This window comes from Trichechus manatus, unplaced genomic scaffold, assembly GCF_000243295.1.
Source record: "Trichechus manatus latirostris isolate Lorelei unplaced genomic scaffold, TriManLat1.0 scaffold00008, whole genome shotgun sequence".
NCBI classification, from domain to species: domain Eukaryota; kingdom Metazoa; phylum Chordata; class Mammalia; order Sirenia; family Trichechidae; genus Trichechus; species Trichechus manatus.
In genome coordinates, this window is record NW_004443944.1 from 5,897,450 (window position 1) to 5,918,217 (window position 20,768).

At 46.9% G+C, this 20,768-nt stretch overlaps 1 protein-coding gene across 1 annotated transcript in view; it reads left to right on the top strand.

The window, feature by feature from the left end:
- Positions 1-20,768, top strand: part of LOC101340788 (serine/threonine-protein phosphatase 4 regulatory subunit 1-like) — a 105,204-nt gene that overhangs the window by 70,305 nt on the left and 14,131 nt on the right. Inside the window, exons 6-11 of the mRNA XM_023742687.1 lie at positions 2,173-2,319; positions 11,879-11,986; positions 13,528-13,593; positions 16,048-16,206; positions 17,147-17,319; positions 18,369-18,826. Coding sequence (XP_023598455.1) covers positions 2,173-2,319; positions 11,879-11,986; positions 13,528-13,593; positions 16,048-16,206; positions 17,147-17,319; positions 18,369-18,826 — 1,111 coding nt within the window. The remainder of the gene's footprint in view (positions 1-2,172; positions 2,320-11,878; positions 11,987-13,527; positions 13,594-16,047; positions 16,207-17,146; positions 17,320-18,368; positions 18,827-20,768) is intronic.

Consider the following 20,768-nt stretch of genomic DNA (forward strand, 5'->3'; position numbering starts at 1 on the left):
AGGGTGTCTGTCCCCTCAGCCCTGTCTGCCTCAGTCCCGACCTCTGGAATGCCCGATGCTTCTCCAGGGTGTCTGGCCCAGACGTGCCTCTCCCTTTGAACATGCTGTTCTCTGAGCCTGGAAGACCTTCCTGTCTCTTTTTCTTGATTGATGTGTCCGTTTCTTAGTACTGCCTGAAGAGAAATACATTCTCTGTTCTGAAGGCTGGGAGGCTGACATCAAGGTGTGGGCAGGATCATGCTCTCTGAAGGCTCTAGGGGAGGATCCTTCCTTGCCTCTTCCAGCTTCTGCTGGCTGATGCCTTCCTCAGCTTCTTTAATGGCTGCCTCCTCTTTGTCTCTTACAAGGACACTTATCCTTGGATGTAGGGCCCACCTGCATAATCCAGGATGATCTCATCGCAAGACTCCTCATTACATCTGGAAAGACCCTTTTCCCAATTAAGGGAGCATTCATAGGTTCCAGGGATTTAATGAGAACGTACTTTTTTGGGGGGCCATAATTCAGCCCTCCACACTTGGCAAGCTCCTGTCTGCTGACACGTGGCCCCGTGCCCCTGCTCAGGGCCTTTTCCGCCCCACCTGGCGCGTCCTGTCCATCCTGCCGCCCTCCACAGCCTCGGCACCACCTGGGATGGTGTGGCGCAGTGATTGCGGCTGGCGCTTTTTCTTCTCTTGCCTGTGTCTTTGCGTATTCTCAGCTCCCGCCCGAGCCGAGTGGTCTGTCACTGCTCGACACCTGTGTCAGCGCGGGCTTTCGCTCCTTCTCGCTGGCTGTGAGTCCTGTCATTGTGCCTGAGTACTATCGCCGGGGTGCCAGCTCCTCTCTGCAGCGTCAGCCAGGCCAGGCCTCATCCCTCCCACCTGGATTGTTGGGCGCGCTGCCTCGCTGGCCTTTCCGCGTCGCTCTCGCATTGCCTCCAATTACTCTGAGCACCGCTGCCAGACGAGCTTTCTAAAGTGCCATTTTCATCCTGTCACCTGGGCAGGAGCTTTAATAAGTTGGCCTCCCCGACATCAGTCTCACAGACTGGGGACGTGACCCCTGCTGTCTTTTATAACCTGCTGCCACCTCATCATCTGTGGCTCCATCCCCACGCTGCTGGGTCCCACTGGTATTTCCCTGCCTTGCCATTGCGCGCGGGTGACTCAAGTATTTCATTACTTGCTCTATCGGTTGGAATTTCACATGCTTTCATCTCCCCCGGAATGTCTCCTCAGGCTCTTAGCCGCCCCCTGCCCTCGCCCGTTCCCCCCGCCCTCCCCTGCTGCCCCCTCCCCCTCCTGCTCCCCCCCCAACCCTCCCCCGCTCTCCCCCCATGCCCGGGGGCGAACTGCTCTCTGCACGTGACCATGCACACCACAGAGGGGAAGAGCTGCTCGGCCTCGGACTTCTCTGGGCGGAGGAGTCTTCATCTCTGGGGTGGCCCATCCTTCTGGTGGCTCTTTTTTGGGGCCCTGCCCCATGGCCCTCTGTCACACCTGAGATAGCACACGTTCAGGTGTGGTGCGCCATGGTTTCCCAAGTGGGAAGGGAAGGATGCGGTGTTTTACAATCCTTGTGCCTACGGAGGGGAAAGGCACTAAGCCATCCATTCATTCCAGACACTAATTGGAGGCAGAGTTTTGTGCCCGATGCCGCCAGGGCCTGGGGGTGTGCTGGAGAGGAGGTCAGACCTGGTACCACCTCTGGGCTTTGCTCTGCAGCGGGGGAGCAGTGGCAATTACGTGGTCACACAGAACCAAGAACATGCATATACATACACATATGTACACATACAGACATGCACACACACATTTCATACACATGTACACGCACACACACGTTCACATGGAGAAGTCTGGGATAAGAACCGTGAAGGGAATGTGCAGGGTGCTGTTAGAGTGTAGAATGGGGACCTGACCTGACAGGTGAGGGGTTCAGGGAAGGAAGGGACGCTTCGCCTGAGAGCAGAAGAGCGGGTAGGAGTCAGTGAGGCAGAAGGAACGAGGGCGTCCTGGGCCGAGGAGCAGCCTAGTTAGAGGCCTCAGGAGGGAAGTATGAGGAACCGCGAGAAGACCCGTGTGGGTCACAAGCAGTCCACAAGGGGAGGTCAACAGGGAGTCTGGTCTTGCTCCTGAGAGTAGATCTGCTCTTTTTCTGCCTCACCCTTTACCTTGTTTTCCCTTCTAGGTTAGAAAGTCCAGTCAGGAGGTGCTGCTGATTCTTCTGGAACAGGATCTAATTTTCCAGCACGACATTGAGAACAAAGTGTGTCCGATCCTGCTTGATCTCTCTGCCCCCGACAGTGACGATGAATACAAGGCGGAAGCCGTGAACGTGAGTCTGTCAGGGGCCGGCTCCCAACACCTTCGTGAGACTTTCCTGCAGATGACTCTCCTGCTTTAGGTTTTGGTCAGCGCTGTTTCCCTAAACAAGGTAGCCGGTGATGGGCCTCGGGCAAAGAAAGCTCGCAGCTCGACTCTGGCTGTGCTTTGGAAATGATTGTCTTCATATTGCCAGTTGTTTTACGAGGCAGAGCTTGGGAAAGCAGAGCGCTGTGGGCACAGACAGCAGAGGCAGCTGGCTTAGACTTCTGTGGGCGGGGGGTGCTGAGCTGTGTGCTGCAGCCTGCTGGGCCGTGGGCCTCGTTTCCCAGGGTAAGGGACCCAGCATGCTTTGTCAGATGCTTCTAGGTGGCAGTTGGACAATTAAAAAATTTTTTAATAGACATGAGTATCTGTCTACTTTATAGATTCCGACAAGACTTAAGTGTATAAGCAAACACGAAGAAGAGTTTTGAAGAATGCAGACAGGGCAAAAATGTTTACAGCCGTTGAGAAGTACCGTGTTAAAGTATTTGTGCTCCTATCAGTCAAAGATGTACAATTCAAGGAGTCGTATAAATGCTAAATGTCTTCTACACTGAATAAGTAGTATTGTATCCTTGGGTTTATAAGATTCCATGTCCAAAGTGAAACGAATTGTACAACCAGACTTTGTACTTGCTTCTAGAACCCTTGTTGAGCCAGTGCTGGATTTTCTGTACTACGTTTCATGTACCCCTAGTTCTCTGGCCTTTGTCTTTGTGACTCAAGGCAAGGTGCTGTGTCATCAGGGGGCGTCTGGCTTTCTTTAGCTGTGTCTCCTCCATTGACCCGAGTGTAAATGACGCTGTCCAGCCCGGCCCTCCTGTTTGCGTTATAGGAGTAAAAAGTTCCAGGATGATTCTAACTTGTTAGGAAAACTCCTTACCTAAAGGGTTTAAAAACCGTAAGCCTTAATTGTGAGTATAGTAAAAGATACGGAAGGGAGTTGTTTTCTTGGTTGGAAAAGACCAGTGTCAGAGAAAGGCATGTTTTTCAAAGTGCAGAGGCATTACTCACCACGGGGCTAAAAAATTGTATTATGGCATCAGAACATTTGGCAATTACTCTTCATTTATGTAAACGTTTTCCTCAACTGTGCATTAAAGATCTGGCTTTTTAAACTAATTTAATTTTTTGCATATTCCATATGCTTATAAGATGAATCAGGTTGAAGAATAATTGATTATTAAAATTCAAATTCTCCAGGGTTCTTTTATAAATTTCAAGTTTCCCTACAAGAGATTAAATTTATTTTGCAAAATGAACCTGGATAATATCGTTTAGTAGGGGTTTTTGGCAGTTGATCAGTGAACTTTGCCAGCTGGATCCTCTTTTTTGTTTGGAAGTTGGTTACGACTGACAACCAAATATCTTATCCCTGAAGACTGATAATACCGTGAAAAATAACGCTGACGACATCTTTGCTTGATTTTTTTATTTGATTTTGTTTCCAAACACTCCATTCTTGTCAGCCCTATTCTTCTTCTTCTTCTTTTTTTTTTTTTAGTAGAAATATTTGGAAAATATAACAAGCCTTCAAAAAGCTATCTTCACAAATCGCTTGCAGAACAAATTAGTTCACATAAATTGCATTTTTCATTCCAAGTGAGTTGCTGGTATCGTTACTTGAATGTATAAGCTTTCAGCTGTGACTGCAGAGAACAAGAGCGGTCTTGAGACCCTCCCCTGCACACATCTGTGTTCCCTGGGGTGTCCTTGAAGGTGCCCTGCTTCTCTCCCCAGGGGGCTGTGATGGGAGCAGTATTTGGGGTGTCTAGTCTGGCCCATGTATACTCTGATCTGACTCAGAAGCTGTTCTGCCTTCCTCCCTCCCTGGGAGCCTAGAGGCCAAGGGGCCTTGCAGGGGATGTTCCTTTGGTACTTGGGAGCTGTTGTATACAGATGGAGTTGTCTTCTCTTCAGCAAGGAATTGGGACTATAGGTGGAGAGTGGGTTTCCTTATTTGAGGATAAGAAGGCCATATGTGTACTTGATAGAACTCCCCCGAGCACAGGGTTCTGATGTAGCTGGTCTGTGAGCGATATCCCAGATATTACAGGCATCCACGTGTATTTGTTAGCAGATGGTCCAGGGAGCTGTAGGCTTGAAGTGTTGTTGTTAGGTGCCATCAAGTCACCTGCCACTCACAGCAAACCCTATACACAACAGAATGAAATAGGGCGTCGTCCTGCGCCATCCTCACATTTGGTGCTATGTTTGAGCCCATTGTTGCAGCCACTGTGTCAGTCCATCTTGTTGAAGGTCTTCCTCTTTTTCTCTGACCCTCTGCTTTACCAAACGTGATGTCCTTATTCAGGGACTGGTCCCGGCTGATAACAGGTCCAAAGTACGTAAGATGAAGTCTCACCATCCTCACTTCTAAGGAGCATTCTGGCTGTACTTCTTCCAAGACAGACTTATTTGTTCTTCTGGAAATTCATGGTATATTCAATATTCTTCACCAACACCATAATTCAAAGGCATCAACTCTTCATCGGTCTTCCTTATTCATTGTCCTACCTTCGAATGCATATGAGGCGATTGAAAATACCATGGCTTGGGGGCAGGTGCACCTTAGTCCTCAAAGTGAGATTTTTGCTTTTGAATAACACTTTAAAGATGTCTTTTGCAGCAGATTTGCACAGTGCAGTATGTCGTTTGATTTCTTGAATGCTGTTTCCATGGGTGTTGATTGTGGATCCAAGTAAAATGAAATCCTTGACAACTTCACTCTTTTCTCCATTTATATGATGTTGTTTATTGATCCAGTTGTAAGGACTTTTGTTTTCTTTTTGTTAAGGTGTAATCCATAGTGAAGGCTGTAGTCTTTGGTCTTCATCAGTAAGTACTTGAAGTGTAGTTGGTGAGAAAAGAAGCCAGTTGGGCTGCTCTCTGAGCCCCTTGTGTCCAGCTCTCTCTGCAGCCATGTGGTGTGAACTTTGCTGCATCTGTAAGTTCATAAACTCACACACCCAACCCATGCCGCTTTGATGGAATTGCTTCTCAGTCCAGAAGAAACTGCATGCCCACATGGGCAACATGTGTGTCTGTTCATGCAACTTTTCACTCTCAGGAGAAGTTACAATCAGTTGATTCTGATGCTAGCATCTCTAGTGGCTATGTGATTGGGAGAATCACCCAATGGGCCCCAAGCATTTTACAGAGTTGTGCAGCCTGGCTTCATTTTGGAGTATGGGGACGTGGTTCCTAACCCCTGCTGAGAATTTGCATTTCCACCCCCGGATATACTGAATCAGAATCTACAGTTTAACAAGATCCCCAGGTGATTCTCATGTATAATAAATTTTGAGAACCGCTGCTCTACTAGTGGTTCTCAGAATTGGTCCCTAACCAGCAGCATTAGCGCCTCCTGGGAACTTGTTAGAAATGCAAATTCTCAGCAGGGGTTTGAACCAAGAACAAACTGGTTTGAAGAGCTGCTAGCTTCATATGTGAGTGGATGGGTGTATTTACCTCCTTTGTGGAGCCAGCGACGTGGTTCAGGACCTGTCTTCTTTCACTTAGTAGCTGAGTTGTGAAGTTCTGTCCCTTTGTTTATTTCTCCCTCAAGATGGTGACCTGCCTGCACATGGGGCCACATCGCCTTCGCATCATCGGCCCCCAGCACAGTGCCAGGCCCCGAGTCAGTCCTAAGTAAATGTTAGTTGTTGAATGACTGAATCGGTGGGACCAGGGAGAGCTGTATCTTGTAATTATACCCAGACAGGATAAACAAGCCACCAGAGACCAATTGTAACTCCCCTCACCTGCAAGGAGGCCATTAGCATTCTGAGGTTATAACTCATTGCCAGAAGCCTGTTTCTCTCTCCCAGCACGTTTTCCCGTTAAGGCTTCCTTGTTTTTTGCCATCATTCCTATTTTTAAGCTCATTTTTAATTGTGCATGTATTTAAGAAGAACGTTGGGGTTATGTACTGGGAGGGACTCAGTGAAGATCGTCATTCCATACAAGTGGTTCCCAGGGCCGCCGTGATGTCATTGATTGTCATTTGGTGTGTAGACTTCAGATGATTCTGGATTTGGTTTACACTGTGCAGTAATAAGGTCATGTGGGTGTGGCAGGTGGAAACACTGGGAACTTTTTAGTTGCCTGTTACCCTGGCTATGGAAGCCTCCCATCGTCCCTGTTCATTGTGGCCGTCACTTCGCACACCTCTGCGGAGGATCGGACCAGAAAGAGGGGTCCCATCAGTCCTGAAGACACAGCCTTTCCGTGTCTCTGCCACGGGGACCGTCCCCCCCCACCCCCCAGCTTTCTTCCTCTCTTTTCTGCTCGTGTGCAGTTCCGAGTAGTATAGTGGATAGGTTGTTAACCCAGGTCCTTTTCTGCTGTGAAAAGGTGGTGCCGCTTAGTGGCAAGGGCACGGACCTTAGCAAAGGCCAGAACTGCCTTGTCTTCTGTCCTCCCGCCCCTCGCTCCCTTCCTCTCTCTTTCCATCTCTTCCTCCCTCCTTCCTTCCCTCTCTCTCCCTCCCTTCCTTCCCTTTTTTTTTTTTTTGGGTGGAGGTGAGGGAATGGAAGAATTCTTTATAAATTTTTTTTTTAGTAACTTTTTATTTTAATTTTAAACTCACAGGTAAGTTGCAAGAATAATAAAATGAACTCTTGTAAACTGTTTACCCAACTTCTCCAGTAGTTTCCATTTTGTTCCATTTGTTTTATCATATTCTTTCTGTCTGTCTACACACACACACACACACACACACACACACACACGCGCGCACACACACATTTTTTCCTGAACCATGTGAGAGTAAGTTGGAGATATTGTGATTCTTTATTCCTAAATACTTCCGTGTGTATTTCCTAAAGGAGAGTCTCTCTTACACAGCCATAGAACAGTGATCGAAATCCGGAAATTTAATATGGATGCAATATTGGTATCTCATCCACAGCCCATATTCGAATGTTGTCAGTTGTCCCAAGAACGTTCCTGACAAATGTTTTTTCACCCAGTCCAGGATTCAGTCTGGCATCAGGCATTGCATTCAGTTGTCACGTCTCTTCAGTCTCCTTTTATCTGGAATACTTCCTGACTCTTTCTTTGAATCAGAACATTAACATTTTTGAAGAGTCCAGGCCAGTCTGCGTGTCCGGTCCATTTGTAGAACGTCTTCCAGTTTGGGCTTGTCTGACATTTCCTCATGGTTAAATTCACGCTGTGTTTTTCTGGCAAGAACACCCCGCAAGTGGTCTGTGTTCTCAGTGCATCTTGTCAGGAATCACAAGACTTCAGGTTGTCCCAGACTTGGGGATGTTGACTTGGATGGCTCGGCCCCCGTCTGCCGTTCCTATTTCTCCCCCTTGGTTTTGCTGGAGGGGTTATTCTGAGACTCTGTGAGCATGCTCTTCTTCATCAGACTTCCACCTGCTAGCTTTAGCAACCCCTGATGATTCTAGCTGGCATTCTGCTGTGCAGAGGAGTGTGCCTGTCTCCACTATTTGCTAACATTTTGTATAGAATTTTTACATCTATATTCAAGAGCTCTATTGTAGGCAATTTTCTTTTCTATTATGTCTTTGTCAGGTTTTGGAATCAGGGTTATACTGGCCTCAAGAAATGAGTTGGGAAGTATTCCCTCCCGTTCTATTTTCTGAAAGATTTTAAGATTGCTGTTATTTTTCCCTTAATATTTGTTAGAATTTACCAGTAAAACCTCTGGTCCTAGAATTTTCTCTGTGAGATGGTTTTTGATAACAGATTTAATTCAGATATAGGGCTATTCAGATTTGTTATTTTGTCTATGTCATTTTGGTAAAGTCATATTTTTTAGAGAATTTATCAATTTCATCTGAGTTGTCAAATTTATTGAGATAAAGTTGTTTGTAATATTCCCTTATCATCCTTTTAATGTTTATAGGATCTGTAGTGTTAGCTCTTTTCTTTTATGATATTGGCAATTTGTGTTTTCTCTTTTTCTTTCTTGATCGGTCTTGCTAGGGGTTTGTCAATTTTATTAATGTTTTTAAAGAACCAGTTTTTTGCTTTGTTGATTTTCTTATTTTGTTTCCGTTTTCATTGATTTGCACTCTTTATTATTTCCTTCCTTCTACTTACTTGAGTTCAATTTGCTTGTATATTTCTAGCTTCTTAAGATGGAAACTTGTAATTTTAAGCCTGCTTTCTTGTCTTTAAACACATAAGCGTTTGTAAAAATGGCATGGCAGGGCTACATCTGACCTTCAGCTTCACAAGGGGGAAGGAGAATGAAGATTGACAGCCCAAGGCTGATTCCTATGAGGTGGAGATCAGACATGCCTCTTCTCTCTGCCATCTTCACCAATTCTGACACCAACTGTCCCTCCCATGGCACTCTGCTTCTTTGCTGAGTTCAGTAATTCATTGCAATGGCCCCACAGAACTCACAGACAATACTCATGATTATGGGCTATTGGGGAAGTAATAGGTTACAGTTCAGGTTCAGTAATGCTCAGGATACAGTTCTTCCATCAGGACAGCCTCTTCTCAGCCATGCTCACAGGCATGCCTCTTTCTGGCCCTCAGCTTTGCTTGCTCGGGCAAGTGTCACAAAGCTCTTTTAGCTCTTCTAATAAGTACCCCGAGGTACCCTACACTGCCTGTACGCTTCGACCTGAAAATGCTCAGCTCTAGCTCCATGGATCAGCGAAGCTAGCTCCACTAGGTGCCAAGCAGCACCCTGTCTTGCCATCTTTGGTGTTAGAGCTCTCTGTCGCCTGGGTCTAGGAGGGTTTCAGCGCCGGGATCCCAGGTCCAGAGGACGCACTCCACTTCTGGCTTTTCTTCCTTGGTGGTGATGAGATCCTCCTCCTGCTCTAGAACTGGCTTTCTTTTACGCCTAGCAGATGGCAAAACTGACCAATCCCCTTGGTGGGCTACAATTAGCTTATTTGCACAGCCCCACCCAATCACTTGGGTGGGAATTACAAGACCACGGTGAGAAAGCCACACAAAAGTGACCCAACGCATCACAGTGTTTAAAGCTACAAATTTAATTTTTATATCTTCATGATGTATGCTCCAGGAATTGATGAAATACCAGTTGAGATGTTTCAACAAATGGATGCAGTGCTGGAGGTGCTCACTTGTCTCTGCCAAGAAATTTGGAGGACAGTAGCCTGCCAATGGACTGGAAGAGATCAAAGACTACCGCCTTCAGTATGGATTGCACCTCAGCAGAAAGCAAGGTGATCCAAGAGAATGGGGTAATTATTGAGTAGTAATCATTAATAACACACACAAGGAAAATTTCGGTGAACATCATTTAAAAGTGGTTGCAGCAGTACACCGACAGGGAACTGCCAGAAATTCAAGCTAGATTCAGAAGAGGATGTGGAACAAGGGATATCATTGCTGATGTCAGATCTATCTTGGCTAAAAGCAGAGAATACCAGGAAGATGTTTACCTGTGTTTTATTGACTATGAAAGGCATTTGACTACGTGGCTCAAAACAAATTATGAATAACATTGCGAAGAATAGGAATTCCAGAATGCTTAATTGTGCTCATGAGGAGCCTGTACACAGACCAAGAGGCAGTCTTTTGAACAGAACAAGGGGATACTGCATGATTGAAAGTCAGGAAAGGTGTGCGTCAGGGTTGTATCCTTTCACCGTACTTATTCAGTTTGTATGCTGAGCAAATAATTGGAAGAAGCTGGACTACATGAAGAGGAACTCAGCATCAGGATTGGAGGAAGACTCACTAACAACCTGCAATATGCAGATGACACAACCTTGCTTGCTGAAAGTGAAGAGGACTTGAAGCACTTACTGATGAAGATCAAAGACCACAGCCTTCAGTATGGATTACATCTCAACTTAAAGAAAATTCCTCACAACTGGACCAATAAGCAATATCATGATAAACGGGGAAAATACTGAAGTAGTCAAGGATTTCATTTTACTTGGATCCACAATCAGTGCCCATGGAAGCAGCAGTCAAGAAATCAAACAATGTATTGCATCGGGCAAATCGCTGCAGAGGCCTCTTTAAAGTGTTGAAAAGCAATGATGTCACTTTGAGGACTCAGGTACCCCTGACCCCAAGCCATGTTATTTTCAGTCGCCCTATATGCATGTGAAAGCTGGGCAGTGAACAAGGAAGACTGAAGAAGAATTGATGCCTTTGAATTATAGTATTGGCGAAGAATATTGAACATACCATGGACTGCCAAAAGAACAAACAAATCTATCTTGAAAGAAGCACAGCCAGAATGCTCCTTAGAAGCAAGAATGACAAGACTTCATCTCACGTACTTTGGACATGTTATCAGGAGGGACCACTCCCTGGAGAAGGACCTCATGCTTGGTAAAGTAGAGGGTTGGCAAAAAAGAGGAAGACCCTCAGTGAGATGGATTGACACAGTGACTGCAACAGTGGGCTCAAGCATAACAGGAGTGGGCAGTGTTTCGTTCTGTTTTATGTAGGGTCACTGAGTTGGAAACAACTCGATGACACATAACAACAACAAGAATAACATGATGTATTGACCCTTTTATGATTAAGAAACATCTTCTTATCTCTCATAGTAGCATAAATATCTTAGTCTACTTTAGTATTAACCACTCCAGTGTTCTTAATGCTTATTGTTTGTTTAGTGTATTTGTTTGCATCCTTTATTTTCAGCCTATATTTCCTTACATTTAAAATGTTTCTGCTTATGTCAGCATATAGTTGGGTCTTGCTTTCATATCCAGACTGACAGTTTCTGCCTTTTTAATTGCGTGTTTAGTCCATTTATATTTCATGTAATCGTTGATAAGCTTGGATTTATTTCTGCCATTTTGCTGTTTGTTTTCCATTTGTCTCATCTGTTTTTGTTCCTCTGTTCCTTTTTTCCTACCTTCTTTTGGTTTATTATTGTTAGGTGCCGTCGAGTCTATTCTGACTCATAGCAACCCTATAGGACAGAGTAGAACTGCCGCATAGGATTTCCAAGAAGCAGCTGGTGGATTCGAACTGCCAACCTTTTGATTAGCAGCCCAGCTCTTAACCACTGCACCACCAGGGCTCCAAATCCTCTCTAGTGCCCACAAATCATTGTTTAGACTTTGCCAACATGTATAATTGGTATTTGTTTAAGGGGTAGTCCAGTACACCCTTCTTTGCTCTTACTGCATGTCCCACTTTAGCACTATTTGTTTTTGGTCACATTACTCAACCTCTTTGAGCCTGAGATTCCTCATCTGGAAAAATGAAGATAGATAATACACATGTCGTGAGGTTCTTGGGAAGGTAGAATCAGCTAATGCATGCCAATTGTTCCTTTATGTACTGGGCCCACGGTGGGTGCCTGGCAAGCAGTGACTCTTGAGCATCACGAAAACCCTTATCTGAGTAAAAGCTGAAAAATGTTTGGCCTTGCATTGATTATGTAACTTAACAAAAAACTTAAAAGAAGGTGTTCTGTATTTGTACTTCTTGCATATTTTGACAATATGTTGAATGTTTCCTTTTTGAGTATACCTTATTAGTGTTACCTGAGACTCATATACTTTCAAATGATTCTCATTTTCTTATTATTTTAGATCATCTGTAAAATGGCTTCAATGCTGAGCAAGAGCACAGTTGTACGCCTGCTTCTCCCCCGATTCTGTGAACTGTGTGGTGACGGGAAGCTCTTTCAAGTTCGGAAGGTTGGAACATACGGCTTCAAAACTCTTTTTTTTTTTTTACAATTGTACTTTAGATGAAGGTTTACAGAACAAATAGTTTCTCATTAAATAGTACACATATTGTTTTATGATACTGGTTAACAACCCCACGGCATGTCAACACTCTCCCTTCTCGACCTGGGGTTTCCTATTACCGGCTTTCCTGTCCCTTCCTGCCTTCTAGTCCTTGTCCCTGGGCTGTTGTGCCCCATTAGTCTCATTTTGTTTTATGGGCCTGTCTAATCTTTGGCTGAAGTGTGAATCTCCGGAGTGACTTCATTACTGAGCTCAAAGGGTGTCTGGGGGCCATACTCTCGGGGTTTCTTCAGTCTCTGTCAGGCCAGTAAGTCTGGTCTTTTTTTGTGAGTTAGAATTTTGTTCTACATTTTTCTCCAGTTCTGTCTGGGACGCTCTATTGTGATCCCAGTCAGAGCAGTCAGTGGTGGTATCCAGGCACCATCTAGTTGTACTGGACTCAGTCTGGTGGAAGTCATAGTAGTTGTGGTCCATTAGTCCTTTGGACTAATCTTTCCCTTGTGTCTTGTTTTCTTCATTCTCCCTTGCTCCTGAAGGGGTGAGACCAGCGGAGTATCTTAGATGGTCACTCACAGGCTTTTAAGACCCCAGATGCTACTCACCAAGGTAGAATGTAGAACATTTTCTTTATAAACTGTGTTATGCCAGTTGAGCTAGATGTTCCCCAAGACTGTGGTCCCTACAGCCCTCTAGCTTCAAAGCTCTTAAGTTAAAACAAACAAACAAAAAAATTAAAAATCAATTCCTCTAAAGTTTCTGGACTTCTTCAGTAGAACCAGTCTGGAGGGAACAACGTGGCCTGGGCAAACTATGTCAGGAAAATATCTGAACAGTGTTGCCAGTTTTCACTGTGCTGGGGAATACAGAGACCTGTTGGGAAGAGTCTGCCTGAGTCAACCTGTTGCATGAGTCACGGGACCACTGCTGGCTTGTTAGCTGCCTCAGCACCTGACCTTGGAAGTCTCTCATTAGCAGGGTGATTGGCCCCAGAGCCCTCTGTTATCTTTGCAGTCCCACCAGTGCTTCCCTTTTGGTCACTTGCCACTCGGAGTTGAGTTCTTCCTTTGAAGGCCATGGCCGTCTCTCCCTTCACAGCCTCATCTTCCACCTTGCTCCTTGCGGCTCAACTGGCTGACTCCCCACGATGTCTCATCATGATTCAGAGGCAAGACGATTGATCTCGTTTACTGCCCAGAGAACATTAAGGTCTCTTTTGCCCTATTGCTAACTAAATGCATTATGTATCAAGATCAATTTGGAGCAAGAAGGCTCCGGAATCTGGTTCCCCTCTTGTAAATCTCCTGTTTTTGATGCACCAGAGGCACCTGGCGTCGTGCCATGTGGGCGATGGCACGGCCAGTGCTCGTTAGCGGCCCGGCTGCTGGTCAGTGGTGTAACCGCTGTCACGCAGTTGCTCGTTAGTTTCCACAATTTGTTAAAACAAAAAGACAGCCGAGACTAATGAGTATGCCTTTTGCCTTTTTAAGGTGTGTGCTACCCATTTTGGTGATATTTGTCATGCCGTTGGACAAGAAGCCACCGAGAAGTTTTTGGTACGTGAAGTTTTGCCAACTGTAATTGCTGATTCACCTATTAGCGCACTTTCAAAATCAGTAGTAAAGTTTTGCATTTATGATTCTGTTGCTTTGGAATGCCAGCTTGATTTTGCCTTCGTCCGATTCCAATTCCATGGCTCCTGAAGTTCACGTTTTTCATTAGGCAGCTGGTCTGTGGAGTGGAAGGTCTCCCCGTGGACTTTGCTGCTGCCCCTCGCTGGTCGCTCCCCACGAGTCTCTTTTCAGGGTCAAGCTGCCCTCCCTAGCCCCTCTCAACTGGGCTTTCTGGAACACCACTCCACCACCTCACTCCAGGGCTTGAAAACCTTTGGGATTTTTCCTCAGTCTGTAGGTTAAAATCCAGACCCTTAGTGGGAACGCAGGTTCCTTCTCAGCTCCCTTCCCTGCCTCACCTCCAGTCACCTTCCTCAGTTCTGAACCCTACCTGGTCTGGTCTCACCTCTGGCTGTGCATCTGAGTTATGGGTAGGGCTGGGACCCCATTCTTATAGATTCTAAGTCAGCAGGTCAGGGTAGGGCCTGGACATCTGTATTTGTAATAAGGTCCCTTATGATTTGGACAAACCATTTCTCTAGCCACACCAGCTAGCTTTTCAGCCCCCTGGAGTAACCCTGCTCATTCCTGCCCTCTCCCCCAATGGACCCCTACCTGGCGGGACCCTCCCACACTTCAAACCCAGCTTCAGTATACCTCTGCCAAGTTTTTTTCTTGACAAGACTCTCCTGCCTGCTGTGCCAGGGAGAATTAAATTCTCTCTCTTCAGCATTCCCATTGCGTGTTGGTCCGAATACTTGAACGTCCCTTATCACATTTTGTTACAGTCTTGCTAACTTGAGGTCTTCCTCAGGACAGGACCCCATTGTTTTCATCTTTGCATCCCCAGTGTCTAGCCCAGTCCTAGAGAGCTGCATAAACATTTATAACTTTTGTTTGAGAGGATACACTGCTTGTTGGTTGGAAGTTAACCTCAGAAAGTATAATCTTCAAGTTAATTTTTAAGGTTATGTTCAGAAGCTCATTTTATTTTAAGCATAAGCCATGTCAGGCTAGTTCAAACCCAATAACAATTTTTAACGGGCTGTCGCTTCGAATATATGGTGAGTGTTGTCTTCTGGTTAATGAAGAACAGCAGGGGCCAACATGCTGATCTCTCTGTGGACGGACATTTTCATGCTCACATACTATTTCCACGTGTGAAGCATTCTATTCTACTTATTTTTTGTTAGGATGTTAAAAACAAAACTCTTATTAAAGAATAAATTTTAGAAGAGGATATAATCGTGACTTGCATACAGATATAAAATGACTCGTGCCAAAGACTTTATTTCACTCATTTATTGATGAGAGAACCAGTAAGATATTACAGCTGGTTTAATGGAGAAGTGAGTGTCCCACACATTTCTAGTCAGACCAAGGAAAACTGAAATGGGTTCACAAATGGATTCAAAACGGGTCCATACCCAGGGTGCTCATCCGTTTCACCAGGTGAAAACAATTTGCATTTCTGTAGCTAGGAATTGTTTATGTTACTCCCAGTTTATAACCACTTACCTTCAGTCACTACAGACTTGTGAAATCCTCTAGTCAAAGACAGCAATACCCTGAATGGGGGAGCTGGTGGGGACACTAAATTTTAAAGTTTTTCTCTACACTTCACATAATAGTGATCAGTCATTCTGCCTTTTTTTGGGTTTTTCTCTATTATCCTATTAAGTTTAACCAAGTTATTTACTAAAAGTAAGAAGTAAAGGAAATGTTTATCTCTTCGACTTACCTTGATTTCTACTTGTTTCAAATGATTCCTTTTAGACCAATATATTTCCCCTTCTTTGTCATTAATTTATGGATATGCCTGAACTCCATCATTAGAATAGGCCCTGCCCTTGCTCAGGGTAACCAGTTTTGTGTAGCATTATTATTATTATTATTTTTTTTTAAGTAATACTTTATTGTGGTGAAGGTTTACATAGCAGTTTAGGTTCCCATTCAACAATTTCTGCACAAACTATTCAATGACATTGGTTACATTCTTCACAATGTGTGAACATTCTCATTTCCATTCTGGTTGTTCTTGTTTCCCTTAATCTAGTTTCCCTGCCCCCTTACCTTCTCATTTTTGTTTTAAAATAATTTTTGATGGTTCGGTCTCATATAGATGCTTTTGTAAAGGGGCGTAGTACCACAGGTGATATTCTTTATTTCATGAGCCAATCTGTTACTTAGCTAAAAGGTGACCTCAGGATAGTTTTGGCCCAGGGATTAAAGAGGATCTCAGGGCAATAGTCTTGGAGAGCCCTTCAGTCTCAACCTGTCCAGTAAGTCTGAATTTTTTAAGAATTTGAGTTCTGCTCCACGTTTTTCTCCTGTTCTACCTGGATCCATCTGTTGTGGCTCTGATCTTGAGTAGCACTATTCTATTTGCTTTGGTAGATCCCAAAGTTTTTTGAGCTCTGCTCAGATAATGTTTGGGGGATGCGAAAAGCCTGTGCGGAGTGCTTCATGGCTGTGTCCTGTACCACGTCGCCTGAGGTCCGCAGGGCCAAGCTGTCGCCGCTCTTTATCAGGCTCATCAGTGATCCCTGTCGATGGGTAAGTCAGCACTCGGCTCTGTGCATTGTACCTGTGAGTCCACGGCTAGCTCACAGGCCTCACCTGGGCCTCTGCGTGTGTGCCCATGGACTTGGTGCTTGCAGTAACAGATTGGCATCATCAGGTGTAGGATTAACCCCGTTGGCATCAAGTCCATTCTGACTCATAGCAACCCTGTAGCACAGAGTAGAACTGTCCCATAGGGTTTCCAAGGCTGTAATCTTTACAGAAGTAGACTGCCACCTCTTTTTCCTGAAGAGGGGCTGGTGGGCTCAAACTGCTGACCTTTCGGTTAGCAGCCGAGCCCTTAACCACTGTGCCACCAGGGGTCCTTCTGGTTTAATGTACATCTAAACCAAACCAGACCCGTTGCCGTTGAGTCGATTCTGACTCATAGTGACCCTGTAGGACAGAGAAGACTGTCCCATAGAGTTTCCAAGGTTGTAGTTTTTACGGAGGCAGACTGCCACATCTTTTTCCTGCAGAGTGGCTGGTGGGTTTGAACTACCAGCCTTTCGGTTAGGAGCCAAGCGCTTTAACCACTGCACCACCAGGGCTCCTGGTATAGGATTAGGGCTCCTAAAAATCTCAAACACTTTCGTGGATATTAAGAAAGTGCCATGGACCTTAACATTTTTAGTGCATGGGGATCATGAAAGTTCGAATTCAGAAGGAAAGAACCACAATTGTGAATTGTTGCCTTTTCTGTTACTCTCATGGACATACGTAGTCATGGTCAATAAGGTCTGTTCAAACACTTTATCACGCCTGTGTTACTGGATGGGGAACTAATATTCTGGAAGCATCAGAAACATACAGCGGGGCCAAGCGCCCCCTTATTGCTGTTCAAGTCCGGGAGATGACCCGGGAAGTAGGAGAGCTGCTCCAACGCCTCATTCGGGCCGTCGCGGCGCTCACCTGCCATTCCCTCTGGTTTTAGGTGCGCCAGGCTGCCTTCCAGTCCCTGGGCCCCTTCATTTCCACCTTTGCAAACCCCTCCTGGGCTGGCCTGTATATCCGAGAAGATGGGACCCTGAGCATCCGACCTCCAGCCCCGGACCGAGACTCCCGTTCTCCCCACCCAGGCAACTGTGCTAACTCTTTGTCAGCCCGGTAAGCTCCCGCCAGGGTCGGCACCTGGACCCCCGCTGCACCTCAAGCGTCCACCTGAAACTCTAGCAATTATCTCGTCTTGCGTTTTAGAAACAGTGACCTTCTGGGCAAGATGGAATATTAGAGCTTTAATTATGTAAAGAAGCAAAAAGTAATTGCAATAATGATTTTGAGACATGACTACTGGCTTATAAATAATGAAGCTACTGCATCTCCTAAATTTAGATAAAATATTCATTGAGACTAGTGATTAAATAACCTGTAAAGAAAATTTTCTCTTACTTTTTGATTAATCAAGTTCTTTTGATAATTTACATCGGGAAAGATGGCAAGTCTCCCAGACATACTTCTGTGACGTAGGCTATTCTTTGCACGTATCGGTGACAGTCCTGACCTGCCTTCAGTAGGTCCCACTCTGTGTTTTTCTGTGGTGTCTGATGTTGGAGTTTCCATCCCTTCCCTCTGAGGATGATGGGTGTGTATCATCGTTGGAGGTACTGTACTGGGCGTCCCTCCATTGTTACTCTTAGGCAGGAGAGTAGCAGTGGGTGGTTTCACAGCTCGGATGATACAAACCCTTTTTAAGACGAGTCCATCCTTCCCGCATCAGAACGCACTGAGTTGTGGCTCTGTGTCAGGCCCACATGCAGCATTTCCTTCATGGAGGCTTCCCAGGTAGCTGACAAGTAGCCCGCATGTAGGCGGTTCAGCACCTTCTGTTTCCTAATGCCTGCCCCCTGGTGGAGGTCCTGGTGAGCAGTAGGTCTTGCACCTGGGGGTGCGTCTGCGGAGGACGGGGCTCACGCTGCCCCTGGGTGGCCGCATAGTGGAGGGATCGGCTGAGCCTTCGCATGGTGCTTTAGTGCACCCAGTACCCCTGAGGGGCAAAGGGGGCCGTCTCCTGCTGGCACTAGGAGACGCCAGGTGGGTCGGGTGGCTGGGTGGAGGAGGAGGCCCCGGGTTTCCAGGATGTGGATCCCAAGCTTTTCCCAGGATATTCCCAGTCGGTTACACAGTGCTCAAAGTTTGCCTCTCCCAATTCAACCTAGTTCAAGAAAGCCTGTGCAGACAGAGCCAGACGTACCGCTGGAAGGGACGTCCATGGAGAGCAGCCACTCCCTGCACGTGGGTCACTCTGCTGGCCCAACGCAACACCCCGCAGAAGGCTCTGCCGTGGCGGGAGACGGGTTGGCCAGGCTGTGCCCGGGGCCCAGCGCCTTCTCGAAGGTCCCTGGTGTGGATGACCGCCTCACCAACGGCCACTCGGGACCGGACTCTTCAGCCCACCCGGGCAGTCCCCAGGACGGATTCGGTAACTTCCTGTACTGGCGAACCCCTCTCCCTGACATAAGCAAGGACTTGGAACTGCTCCTGGGCAAGGCTGGGCAGCAGGAAGACGTCCGCTGCAGCTCCGAAATGGCGCATAACAGCTGTGTGCCCAGTAGCGAGATTCAGAGAGTCCTCGATAGCTTGCAGGAGCACATGGTGAACGACCCAGATGTCCAAGGTAAACGTCGCCCTTTGCGACTGAAGAGCTAACGGGCTGCTCTCTGTGCTGTGTGTGGCCCGCTGCCACCCCTGCTTGCCCAGGTGTGCGTGTGGGTTATGCTCATGTGTGGGCCCATGTGGCTGTTTCGACTGTGCTGGTCTCCAGAGGGGACAACCTGTGCGGTCTCACCACACCTGGAGGACCTGCGCCCCCAGGCAGAGGTGGAGAGTCCCCGGCATCTCTGCCGCAGTGGACGCGTCACTAGCTCTCTGTACACCGGTGCGTCATCCCCCCGTTACCACGCCGTTTGTAGTTATGAGTGGCCCAGGATGGGGCTCCTTTTGGACCCTGGTAGCTCAGCCCTTAGCTAAACTTGAAGGCTTTTGTCTGGGTACAGAAGGAAAAGTACAGCTTCTCCTTTGGGTGCTTTCCATTTTCTGACTAGTGCTCCCACCGAGTGTCTGATCTGCGTTCAGACCTTACAGTCCGTCTCCATTATCACGACTCTTCTCTTTCTCTAAGCAGTGCTATATTTGTATTCTTCCCTGAGCCTGAGAGATGGGAAAAACAACACATACTGCCGTTAGCGGGCAGAGCTTCGGGAAGCCTTTGGGAAGGAGATGTGAAAATCCAGCTCACCCTCCGATTAATCTTTGCCCTTAAATTTATAAAGGAAATGAGGTCCGTGTTTGCTGAAGGGGCGAGCTCGTGTAACGGGCCACTTCTAAGAGCTACAGACAAAATCTGGTTTTGGAAAGCACGTCTCTAAAATGCGCAGACCTCCAAGGCCACCCCAGGTTCAGTGCTGGGGACCAAGACCACTGACCAGGGAGGCACGACTACCCGCAGGAGGGGGTGGGCAGGGCTGCGACAGGGGAGGTCGTGACATGCCCTGGAGGCGCAGGGCAGCAAGCTGGTGGTCTCTGGGAGCAGAGGGGATAGTTGTCTGGGAGAGGACCTCACAGAGTGGGTGACATTTGACGTGGGCTTAGAGGATGGCTGGGAACCTACGAGCTAGAGAAGCATGGGGGATGAGTTTCAGAGGGTTCTGCCCTCTGAGATATGAGGCATGTAAAATCTGGCATGTATGTGCACACATTATTTGGTCAGAGAGAGCTGTGACCCCAAAAGATTCAGAAATAAATGGCTCAGAGGGTATTTGCGAGCCAGCCATGGCTAGAACTGTTGCTCGGGCCACTGGGAGGGTGTCCTGCCCTGGGCGGGGGGTGGGGGGCCTGTCCTGGGCCCAGTGGGGAGCGAGCTAGAAGCTATGAACATCTTCATGAGGTGTGGGGCCTACTGAATGTAATCAGTAGGAAGCAGGATGCCAGGCGTATGGTGTGTGTGTGTGTATGTGCATGTCCACGTGTGAACGTGCGTGTGTTTCGCGAGGTTGGAGGCATGGGAACATCCAGTGTATTTATAGAAGGGTGTGTGAAATATGTAACTGTTACTCCAGGGGAATTATCAAACAGCGGTACTGTGCACTGAAAGAATGTACAGCCTTGGGGCTTGGTGAGTGAGACCTTTACGTGTTTGTGCAGAGATGGACTTATACTGCATGTGTGTGTACACAGGTGTGTGTGCGTATGGGTGCGTGTGTGTGGTGGTGGAGAAGGCAGCCATCCTGCTTTATAAGTGGGGGAGCAGGGCACCTCTCCTCGAGCTGTGGACCCACCCAAATGACCTGGGGGTTCAGGAACATCACATCTTTATGTGAAAGGCAACAGACGCAAGCCCTGGTTTTCCTAATTGAGGCTTCTCAAGTGGAGATCGGATGCTCTGTGCTGGGCGTCTGGTTGAAACAGTTAACGCTAATAGCCATAAATGTCCCCACATTGCCGAGGGCTTGTTTTGAGGCCCGGAGCATGATCACCGCGCCTTCTCCAGCCCAGGCGCAGACGTGTGGAGCGTGTGTGTGTGGCGCACCTGCACCCAGGCGCAGACGTGTGGAGTGTGT